Here is a 10149-nt window from a genome sequence, read left to right as displayed (position 1 = left end):
TAGTCTCTGGCTTCTAGCACCAATGAAGTTCCTTAAGCCTGGCAAGGTGGTGATCATGACCTCTGGCCGCTACGCCGGCAAGAAGGCGGTGATTGTGCAGAACACCGACTCCAAGAGCAAGGAGCGCCCGTACGGCCACTCGCTGATTGCCGGTATGAAGAAGTACCCGAAGAAGGTTGTTCGCGGCATGAGCAAGCGCACCATTGAGCGCCGCTCTCGCGTGGGCGTGTTTCTGCGTGTTGTGAACCACAAGCATTTCCTGCCGACGCGATACAACATGGACCTGTCGAAGGAGCTCCGCGGCCGCATCAACGTGTCAGACGCGGCAAAGAAGTCCAAGTCGAAGCAGCTGGTGAGGAAGCTGTTCCAGGCCCGCTACAACGCCGGCAGCAACCGCTGGTTCTTCCAGCGTCTGCGTTTCTAGGGTGCTACCTGTGAGCGATTCCCCTGTGAGTTCTTTAATTTTTGTTCTTTTCTCTTAGGCGTAAATACCGCAGAAGTGTCTGGGGTCTTTGTATTTTGTTTTTGTTTTTGTTTTGTTTGGCGTGTTTGTTATCTTCTGAGACTTGCATGTGTCAAAAACATTTTTTTTTTTTGCTCCTCTCTCACTGCTTCTGTTTTATTAGTGCGTGTGTACCTGGGAGGGTGCCCAAGTAGGGGTGGGTGGGGGAAAAAACGACGTGTGGCGCGCGGTGTGCTGCGAGGAGGCGTTATTTTAAGTTTTGTCTCTCCTCTCCGGCGTGGTTCTCGACAGGATTGGAGAGCATCGGTTTGTGATGATGCCGGAGACGATTAGATGCATTTCAGGGGTGGAGCCGGGGGCCGTGCTGGCCAAGCAGCAGTACTCCAACGGTGTCTCACAGAGCATGTTTTCCCCCTTTGAGAAGTTGAAGGACAAGAAGTGCATGATTGCGCCGACACTGCTGAAAGGTGTCACCATCGCCAGGCTGTGGGGGAGTGCCTTTGCCAACAGTTCTGACTTTCTGAAGCGGTACCACTACAGACGCAAGGAAACTGACCTACATGTGGGGAAGTGGATGTATATGAACGACATGGGCAGCGGGTATCGTACCGTGTCGCTTGTAACTGTGGTGGACGTGCCCAGGGTTGGAAGCCTGACGCAGCTGAACGAGGTCCACCGGTTCGCGTACACAATGTCCTCCACCGGGACTGTGGCGCTTGCGTATCAAATTTCTTCCCAGACCCCAGGTGTTCCCGCGGGTCAGTCGTTCCGTACGGAGGCCTTTTTGGAAATAACAGCGGACTCACTCAATGGGGACTGCACTGTGGGCATCTGGGGTGGGTGCAAAAAAATGAGCTTGGCATTTTCAGCTATCCAATACGTGGTGGTGCCCAGGGCGATTCGGGAAATGACAAATGGATACCGATTGATGCTCCAAATGATCTCAGAGGATTTAGTGGGTGACGGCGTCAAGGTCAGCGCCGAGGATGAGGACGGGAATGCAGGCAGTCAGAGCGAGGGTAAGGAAATGGAATATGATGATGCCGGCGACGGGGATGCTTCGCAGGCGCCGAGTGTGCTGTTTCAGGGGCTTATGCTGATGCTTGCCATTATTGTCACGGTTTCACTTCTTGGATCCATGTCAACACTTCGAAACGCCTTTCGAATAACAAACATGATTTCAGCCGAACTTGTTGATGGCGACGCACGTGGAGGTTTATTAAGCAGCTCTCTAAACTCGCCCCGATCCTCTGGGACTGAGTCTGTGCTAAGTCCATTAACACAAGACCAGGCACTTCGGTACGCGGCTAGAGATGCGCAAATTCAGTCGCTTCGCTACCGTTGGGTAGAGCAACGTGTCGCCATACATGGCCTGGAAGTTATTGTTGGACGCCTGTGGTGGATGAACATATTTCAGTTGCTCTTCATGGGGCTTTTGGTGCTGAAAATGTTTGTGTTCTGAGGCTTTTGTGACCTTTGCCGTAAGAATCATTGAGCTCCAAGGAAGCGTCTATGTACGTGTGTGTGCGTGTGGTTCTTCATTGTACACCTCAAGACGTTGCTCTCTTTCGAGGGTTTTCTTGGATGCAGCTTTACACGGGCCCTGCATGGGGGCTGTGTGGTCAAGAATAGACGCAGATATAGTGCGGCAGAGTTTCATCGTACACCGTTAGGTGCGTTCTTCCCCACCAAGAGACACCTATTCGAAACGGGAATATATGGTTTAGGAAGAAGAGACACAGGGAACGAAGAAGGAAACAAACGAACAAAAACTACATTAATTCACAGCTGCACAACGACCTTTTTAATTTACGGTATTGTACTGACATGGACACCTCGAGCAGTGAAGGGGGATCGTACAGAACAAATAATAATGAATAGGAGAATCACACCTGGTTGGCTTAGGCAGAGCTGATTTCTTCGCAAGGTGGCTTTTGCCTATGCACACCGTTGGCCTCCGTCATTGTTCTGGCGGCGGACTGCGATGACATTGTGTTGGGTCTGTCGGGATGATGCTCCTGCACAAGCGAAAAACGGCGGTTTTGCCGGGAAGACGCGCCTAAGGGATACAAAAAGGAGAGAGGAAAAAACAAAACAAAAAGCGAATAATACACATAGTTTTGTAGTTTTTTTTTCCTTTTTGTTATTGGCGCAACACTTTACACGCCGTCTTTGCCATGCTGCTTTTGCTTCCTTGTGGGTAGGACTCTGTGCCGTCTGCATGGGAGAACTTTTAGTTGCCATGGAAGGTGCGCTGGTGCTGGGAAGCTTTGACTTTGTATGGGCACTCTGCAGCACGATAAACTTCTCACGGATGAAGTGAGGTTGAATTATGCTTGGACACCGGCGTTATTGCCGGCGGTTGCAAGACGGAGGCTGACCTTCACGCCTTGGAAGGACACAGTAAATGTTTTCAGTGCTTTGGTCACCATAATCTTCTCTGTGTTTGAAGGGAACTTTGAGGTGAGTGTGAAACTCTCTTGTTGTTTGCCTCTTTTTTCTTGGCACTGCACAGCTGTGCAACGTATGCATTGGCGCAAGGAATTGTGTCTGTTGCGGTGTGCGGGTGTGCTCACATAATGCTTTTGGCGTGGCTATCTTTCCACTTCGTTTTTTTTTCTTTTTTGAAACTTTTTTGGCTGAATTGGTCTGTGTTGTTGCCATTTGGGAACGTGGCAAGGGAGGCCCCCGGGGGAAGCCAGACGTGCCGCGTGGCGCGTTGTCTCTGCCGCCGCAGTTGGTGGCTGTTGGATGTCTTCCGTGAGTCCCCTCGAGGGGGCTTGTGTGGAAAGGCGGCAGGGCGGGGCGTCGTTGCCGAGGCCGGAATTGGTGGAGCAGATTGATGCAGGAAAATGTGGACAGTCAGGCCGGTTTTTGAGTGCGGCGACACAAGGAACGGAGCAGCTACCATACGTGCTGAGCTCCGCGAGCACGTGCGCCGTCCCACTTTCGGAGGCGTTGGAGCCTGCGCTTCACGCTACGGTGGAGGCGTTAGCCACTAGTGCGGCGGAGGCCGAGAGCGACCTCATCAACGCCTGCGCTCCCCCCCCCACTCACTGAGAGAACCGCTGGATAAGTTTGTCTGGATGTCTTTGGGCGGTAGGCCTGCGGCGTGACACTTCTTCTTGCTCACTTTGGCGCCTCTTTTGCTGGGCCCGTTCTTTGTTTCTTTGCTTTTCTTACTACTGCTTTCTCCCTTTTTTTTTCTTTGCATTTTTTTTTTCCCCTGCAGCAACACGGAGGACATCAACACAAGCCCGTCGTTGCAGTTATTCTGGCCGATAGTTATTTGGAGGGGCATTTTTCTCTCCTTGTTTCTTGTTTGTGTCTGTGTAGGTAGTCTGTGGATGCGGGTGGCGTTGCGCTTGCTGCGCAAGGGGGAGCGCATCCCTTCGCAGGGCAGTTCGCTCCTCAATCCACGCAGCCAACGAGCCAAGCTCCGGCAGATGGTGGCGACGCACGCGTCACAGAAGAAGCACTTCGAAGCGCAGGCGTTGTTTGCGGGCCTGGGTGGCGCTGCCTCGTCACCGCCCGTGCGCAGCAAAAAGGAGCGCTCCTCAACGGCGGCCCGCCGCCTAGGACAAGAGGTGGCGGAGCGGGCAAAGTCTCTCACTGACAGTGAGTGGGAACGTGTCCCGATGGACGAGAAGCACGCATTTACGAAGTACATGAGCCAAATGCTGCGGGAACACCCTACTGAGACGACGGAGCAGCAGCGGCGTCGGTACTTTGAGACTACCATGGTCGACACCCGTGACCTGGACCCGCAGAAGACGGTTCGAGATGAGTACGAACGGATAAAGCTGGGTTTGCCTGTGCAGTTGAAGAATCCGCAACATTCCCTTGGCGTGTCGCAGGCGGTGTACGATGCGGCGGACGCCTCGCTTTTTGACCCAGTGAACGTCCATAAACTGGAAAACGCCATGACTCACATTAAACAGGTGTTTACAGACTACGTTCACAAGAAGCGGGAGGGTGTGAGCACGGAGGCGGAGCGACGACAGTTGGCGAACATGACGGCGGAACTAAACCTGGAGACGCAGAAGCACCTTGCGAACACCTTCAAATATGCGGAGGCCCGTTTGCGTCGGATCTCGTTGGAGGAAAAAGAACTTCAGTTGAAGGAAGTTGAGCGACTGCGGCGCGTGGCCCAGCAAAGGAGCGGCGGCCATCGATGTGGAAAGAAGGATCAAAAAACAGAACGCATGGAGAAGCTGAAGCGGATGATAAGCCGGGCCGTTGGATTGGACATGAACGTCGCAGAGACGGTTCTCACAGAGATGCGTGCGCAGGAAGAGTTTTTGCAGTTTTGCGAGGTCTTTGCCCGCCTGACGCAAGGCAGTGGGTTTCATCACACTTCTAAGGACGAGACGCTGAGCGCCTACGTGGAGAATCTGCGCAAGCTGTATTCCATGAACGCAGACACCCTGAGTACGCTAGATGTGGTGCAGTACTACGCCTCGAAGGAGGGCTCTGCACCTGTTGATTGGGCAAAGCGATGGTATGAGAAGGCGTTGCTGCTACCGCTGCAGAGCACACCGGAGTATCAGCGATTGCTGGAAATTCAGCAACGCGAGCAGGCGTCGTTGCAGGCAAAGGCTAAGCCTGCTGAACCAAGCGACGCCCTTGCAGGCCAGGCGGAGTCGGAGGTTGCCCGGGTGAAGGTGCAGAAGGTGGTAAACATTGTGGAGAAAATGTTTATGGATCCCAGAGACAAGCGGTTGGAATCGTGGCACGAAAAGCGACTCCGGTACTTGGCGCACATGCAGATGGAACGACAGATAAAACGCGTCAGAGAGAACGCAAAACTTTTTGAGGGTGTTGAGTCTGCCCCTGAGGCGGAGCAGTGCCGTGAGTTGTATAGGCAGATTCTCGAGCGCAGAGCAGCGTTGTTTGAAGCAGCAGCAACAACAGGGAACAACACCCCCGATGGAGCTCAGGCTGTTGTGGTTGATGATTCTCGTGCGGATGATCATGAGCAGAAGTTATTCAACGTATACGACGATGCAGAAGCAACGGCCTTGTTTGAGAAGATTCAGGCGATCACAAAGCAGGTGATTCGGCAGCGACGTATAGAGAGCGCAGCAGCCACTAAGGCTCGAAGTCTGCGGCGGATTATTCGAAGCCTAAAGGGAGGCGAGCAATCCTTGGCAGAGGAGCTACATGCACTTCAGCAGCAACGCAGAGAGAGAATCACCCAACGCCTTCTGGGAATTGTGGAGAATGACGTTAAGACGGAGATGGAGTGGCTAGAGAATATGGAGGAGGCGGAGCGACCTCCACTGCTTCCTATTCCAGAGGGCATGTCATACGTGTCTGCCGCGGATGTGCAGGCGTGGCAAGACATTCGTAAGGATTGTGAGCGTAAGGCTGGAAATCCGTTTGAGCGACGAAAGCGCATTTTTCAACCTGAGCTGCTCGGGCAGACATGGCGTGTGCCCGACCGGCCACTGTTGTTCTGGGGCACCGGTGTATCCGCTGTACAGCAGGCTTTGCGCCACGCTGCAGAGGATGCGGAACGAAAGCGACGTGGTGTTCCCATTGCACCACCGTATCCGTGTCCAGAGAATCCATGGGGTTGGCGGCTCGCGAAGGATATTCTGGACGAGGACTGAAGCCCAAAGCGAGAGACATCTTGGGATAAGAGTCGGTTTATGGTTGCGGTTTTGTGTGTCTGTGTGTGTGTGTGTGTGCATATGGTTGTGATACATGGTGTTTGCGATTGTATCTGTGGACGAATTGCCCCCTTTTTGTTTTTCTTCTTCTTTTTCTTTATATGTACACGCGTATAGTTTTTTTTTTTGTTGTGCTGCTAACCTGCGTTGACTGGAAATGGAGGGCCGCCGTGAGGGAACAGGCGGGGAAGCGAGGGAAGCAGCAGGGAACCCGGCGGATAACGAAACGTACAACTGCCCTGTGGATGGCAGCCCATATGAAGCGGTGAAGGTCGCCTCTACAGAGTGGGCTGAGGGGGAGCGTTCCCAGGCAACTATGAAGTGCGGTGGGGCCTACCGCGCCATGAAGCGTGTGGCCGACATTGTGCCTTACGGCGGACTTCTCTCGAACGCATTCAACTTGGCAAGTGCGACGCTTGGGGCCGGTATTGTTGCGTTACCCTCGGGATTCCGTGACTCTGGCATCGTCGTCGCGTCCCTTCTCCTTGCGCTGTGCTGCGCATGCACTGTGTACTCTATTCGACTGCTCGTACTCGCAAAGGAGAAGACAGGATTTCGATCGTATGAGGAAATGGCGCAAGGCCTTTTTATGCGTGGTGTCGACTACTTTGTGGCCTTGCTCATGTTCGTCTTTTGCTTTGGGACCTGTGTGGGGTACGTCATCTCCATCGGCGACTTGTTTTTCCCAATTCTGGAGTCTAAAACGACACCGGAGTTTTTTCGTACGAGCCATGGAAAGTCTTTGCTGATCAGTGGGGTTTGGCTGCTTGGAATGTTTTCTCTCTCGCTTCCGAAGGAGATTAATTCCCTTCGCTACGCCTCAGTGATTGGGGTTGCTTGCCTCATCTTCTTCGTCATCTGCATGGTGATGCATGCCGCCAACAATGGCTTAAAAGAGGGGATGTCGTCGGACCTGTCTCTATACGGTAATGGAACAAAAGCACTGAATGGGCTTTCACTGCTTATTTTTGCGTTTATTTGTCAGGTGAACTGCTTTGAGGTCTACGAGGAGATGCAGGACCCCTCACCGAACCGCATGACGCGAGATACGACGTTGAGTATGGTGTTTGTAGGCTTGCTTTACTTTTTTGCAGGCTTTTTTGGCTACGCGGACTTTGGCAACGCCGTGGCAGGCTCCGTGCTGCGACTGTACGACCCCAAGAATGATGTTTTGATGGTGATTTCGTACGTTGGCATTGCATTCAAGCTTTGCGGAGGATTTGCGCTCTGCATTCAGCCATCGCGCGACGCCATCTATTATGTCCTTGGCTGGGGGAAAACGTCGGACGTTTCCACGCGGCGTAATCTTCTCGTCAGCGGCTTTCTTGCGCTGGCGGCGCTCATACTCGGCCTTTTCATACCGAGCATCACCGTCGTGTTCGGCTTCTTGGGCGGTGTGTGCGGTGGCTTTTTGGCCTTTTTGTTCCCCGCCTTTTTCCACATGTACTCCGGCAACTGGTCTCTGAAGGAGGTCGGCTGGGCGAATTTCATCGCCACGTATTTGCTCATTATCCTCGGCGTCTTCGCCGTGGTCTTTTGCACCGTTCTGACCATCTACGGCGAAGCTCACGGCTGAGGGCGCGGCCGACATCGACAACGACGCCGTCGAGCTACATTCTACAAACTACAGCGCATGCTGGTTTACGTGGCAAACCGAATGACCAGAGACGAGGTGGCAGTCAGTCTCACATGGCCTCACATGATGCGGCTAGGAGAAGACGCACGCACCAACGCACAGAGAGGGAGAGAGGGAGGGTGAGGAAAGATTGTCTACGGCAGAGTGCGAGGCGGTTAACGATTTCACTGGCCCAAACCGAAGATAACAGCTCTGATGACTGACGTGCCCGCTGTTGCCTATACGTGAACATAGAAAGAATGAAGGCAGCTACATCTATATCCATCGTTCTATATAAATGAAAGAACAAGCAAACATATACCGACACACGCACACACACAATGAATAAATAAAATTACAGTTGAGCAGAGGGACTCGTGTTGTTCTTCTCGCGTCGCCTCCTATTTGCCTTCACGTTTGTCCTGGGACGCTTTGCAGTTGCAGCAACACCATTTCTCTGTTTAGTTTTAGTTTTTTTTGTTTTTTTTTTCGTCTTTTTTTTTCTACAGTGACGTTTGTTCTTTATTTTCTTCTTCCCCTTCCCTTCTTTTTTTTTTTGTTTGTTTTCTTTTCCTCGACGATGCCATTCTCTCATTGTTGTACATCTTCTTTACACACACACACACACACACACACACACACGTTCGTTCGTTCGTGTACTCACGTACTTGAGGGTGCACGCCTTTCTTTATCCCTTTAGACGTTGTTTCTCTAACCCTTTTTTGGGGTGTGAGTCACTCACGTTTTCTTTTTTAACATGGTTTTCTTCTGTGCGCTTGATTCCTGGTTTTACTTTTTTGACGGCGGCTGCCGCTTTTTCATACACCCTACTCTTTGTTTTCCGTGGACCCTCGCGGCGTGCCCTCCGTGAGGCCGCCTGTCTCAATTCCCCTCTCGCCTGCCCGTGCAGTATCTTTTCCTCCCCCTCCAGCATTCCATGCATTGACCTGCACGAGGATGAATCGGAACGGGGAACCGGGAGATGTGAAATGAAATAACGGAATGACGTGAAAAAATAAATAAATCAGGAGGGAAATGGTGAAATTCAAATGTGTACATATGCATTTGTATCCGTATCCACGCCGATATCCGTCTTTCTTTGCACGTGGTAGTTGGACGTTCGCAATGCATTTGACACGTGTGGGGTGAGATGGCTGGGAGAAAAAAGGATGAAAATAGAACAAGGACGCTCCCTCCCCTGAACCCGGTCCTCAGCTAAAGGAGGACCACTGCTCCCGTCAACGAGGGCTCCACATTTTGTTGTATAATATTCTACTTGTATAATTTGTGCCCTTTGTTTGTTTGTGTCGTGTGGTGTTGTGCCCATTTTTCAGCCCAGGATATGCGGTGCCGTGTCTTGTCTCCCTCCTCTTCTGCCACCACCAACGCACCAATGCGCCGCATTTGCCCTCCCGTGCCACTGTGAGCCCTCTAGGAGATAAGAGGTGTCACGCAAAACGGAAAGAAGCAGAGCAAACAAAAAAAAACCTCTGGAACAAAAAACGGGATGGGCTGTGAGGCAGTGATAAGATGTGCGTGTGTGTGTGTGGTAGTGACAAGGCTACAGCCGATAAGTCGTCAAAGGGCGTCTGAGAGGGATTGGAGCGAAAGAGGAATACAATCATTTTTGACCCGCAAAATTAAACGTAATAATAAACAACGACCCAAAAGAAGTTGTTGCGCTGCAGTTGCATCATTTGGAGAGAACCCACCAGTGTGCAGAAGAAGCATTTATTCCTTTTTTTTTTCTTTTCCACGCGGGTCTCTCCTGTGAATGGATTCAGGAGTGTGAGAAGGGGTCGATGTGCAAGAAGTGCCCTTGGGCATCTTGGAGTAAGAACACACTCCTGCGTCTCCGCATCCCTCCTGTGATCCGGCTCTCGCGCAGTTTGGAAACAGCGGGGAAGAAGGTGGGGTGCGGGCAAGTATGCAGCAAGAATCTCTTGTGCGTTGTTGACGTGCACTTTATTTGCTTGTGTTTTTTTTTGTCTGACGGCGCTCGGTGTGCTCATGTGCGCCCCCATCATCGTTTTTTCTTGTTCCCACTTCTTTCCCTTCTTGCCCTGCCCTTGCATGCCAGCTAGGCGACCACAAAGCCTGCCCTTTCATGTGTTGTGCCACGTAGGCGTTGTCACTCTGCGACCGGGTGTGTTTCACGGCCGCCCAAGGGCCCACGGCGGAAGGGAGAGGCAGCTGTTCCTTCCGTGCCGCTTTCAGCGCGCAGTGGCTGACGTTTGGGTTACTGCATGCGTGCTGAACTCCTCGCATCGTTTAAAGGGAGAGGCTGCGTGCACAATGACAATGTGCGGCTACCGTTGTCGTGGCTTAGTGAGGCTGGGCGGACTCGGTGGCCTCTTCATCGCTGCCCACGCGCCGCCACCTGCCATCGTGCTGAT

At 52.4% G+C, this 10149-nt stretch overlaps 7 protein-coding genes across 7 annotated transcripts, besides 6 other annotated features; all 7 read left to right on the top strand.

Moving 5' to 3' along the window:
* Window positions 1–22: 22 nt before the first annotated feature.
* Window positions 23–424, top strand: TraAM80_01205 (ribosomal protein L27; the record flags this gene model as incomplete). The annotated part of the gene is made up of 1 exon (XM_029378258.1): window positions 23–424. The coding sequence occupies one exon, from the start codon at window positions 23–25 to the stop codon at window positions 422–424; it is 402 nt and encodes a 133-aa protein (XP_029241867.1).
* Window positions 425–508: 84 nt separating this feature from the next.
* Window positions 509–554: a sequence feature (A-rich).
* Window positions 555–776: 222 nt separating this feature from the next.
* TraAM80_01204 (uncharacterized protein) lies at window positions 777–1925 on the top strand (the record flags this gene model as incomplete). Its single annotated transcript, XM_029378257.1, has 1 exon — window positions 777–1925. The coding sequence occupies one exon, from the start codon at window positions 777–779 to the stop codon at window positions 1923–1925; it is 1149 nt and encodes a 382-aa protein (XP_029241866.1).
* An 818-nt stretch (window positions 1926–2743) lies between these two features.
* Window positions 2744–3043, top strand: TraAM80_01203 (uncharacterized protein; the record flags this gene model as incomplete). The annotated part of the gene is made up of 1 exon (XM_029378256.1): window positions 2744–3043. One exon carries the CDS (start codon window positions 2744–2746, stop codon window positions 3041–3043), a length of 300 nt encoding a protein of 99 aa, XP_029241865.1.
* A 171-nt stretch (window positions 3044–3214) lies between these two features.
* On the top strand, window positions 3215–3523 carry TraAM80_01202 (uncharacterized protein; the record flags this gene model as incomplete). Its single annotated transcript, XM_029378255.1, has 1 exon — window positions 3215–3523. One exon carries the CDS (start codon window positions 3215–3217, stop codon window positions 3521–3523), a length of 309 nt encoding a protein of 102 aa, XP_029241864.1.
* A 287-nt stretch (window positions 3524–3810) lies between these two features.
* TraAM80_01201 (trichohyalin) lies at window positions 3811–6078 on the top strand (the record flags this gene model as incomplete). Its single annotated transcript, XM_029378254.1, has 1 exon — window positions 3811–6078. One exon carries the CDS (start codon window positions 3811–3813, stop codon window positions 6076–6078), a length of 2268 nt encoding a protein of 755 aa, XP_029241863.1.
* Window positions 6079–6130: 52 nt separating this feature from the next.
* Window positions 6131–6156: a microsatellite.
* Window positions 6157–6209: 53 nt separating this feature from the next.
* Window positions 6210–6236: a sequence feature (GA-rich).
* Window positions 6237–6295: 59 nt separating this feature from the next.
* On the top strand, window positions 6296–7714 carry TraAM80_01200 (putative amino acid transporter; the record flags this gene model as incomplete). Its single annotated transcript, XM_029378253.1, has 1 exon — window positions 6296–7714. The coding sequence occupies one exon, from the start codon at window positions 6296–6298 to the stop codon at window positions 7712–7714; it is 1419 nt and encodes a 472-aa protein (XP_029241862.1).
* A 491-nt stretch (window positions 7715–8205) lies between these two features.
* Window positions 8206–8325: a sequence feature (A-rich).
* Window positions 8326–8365: 40 nt separating this feature from the next.
* Window positions 8366–8395: a microsatellite.
* Window positions 8396–9047: 652 nt separating this feature from the next.
* Window positions 9048–9075: a microsatellite.
* A 751-nt stretch (window positions 9076–9826) lies between these two features.
* On the top strand, window positions 9827–10149 carry TraAM80_01199 (uncharacterized protein; the record flags this gene model as incomplete). Its single annotated transcript, XM_029378252.1, has 1 exon — window positions 9827–10149. A coding segment is annotated over one exon (323 nt), but the record flags the coding sequence as incomplete, so codon positions are not given.

The sequence above is a fragment of the Trypanosoma rangeli genome, assembly GCF_003719475.1.
Source record: "Trypanosoma rangeli strain AM80 chromosome Unknown Tra_15.4_contig_00024, whole genome shotgun sequence".
NCBI lineage: Eukaryota > Euglenozoa > Kinetoplastea > Trypanosomatida > Trypanosomatidae > Trypanosoma > Trypanosoma rangeli.
Note: the sequence above shows the minus strand (reverse complement) of the source record. Positions and strands in the feature narration are given on the sequence as shown.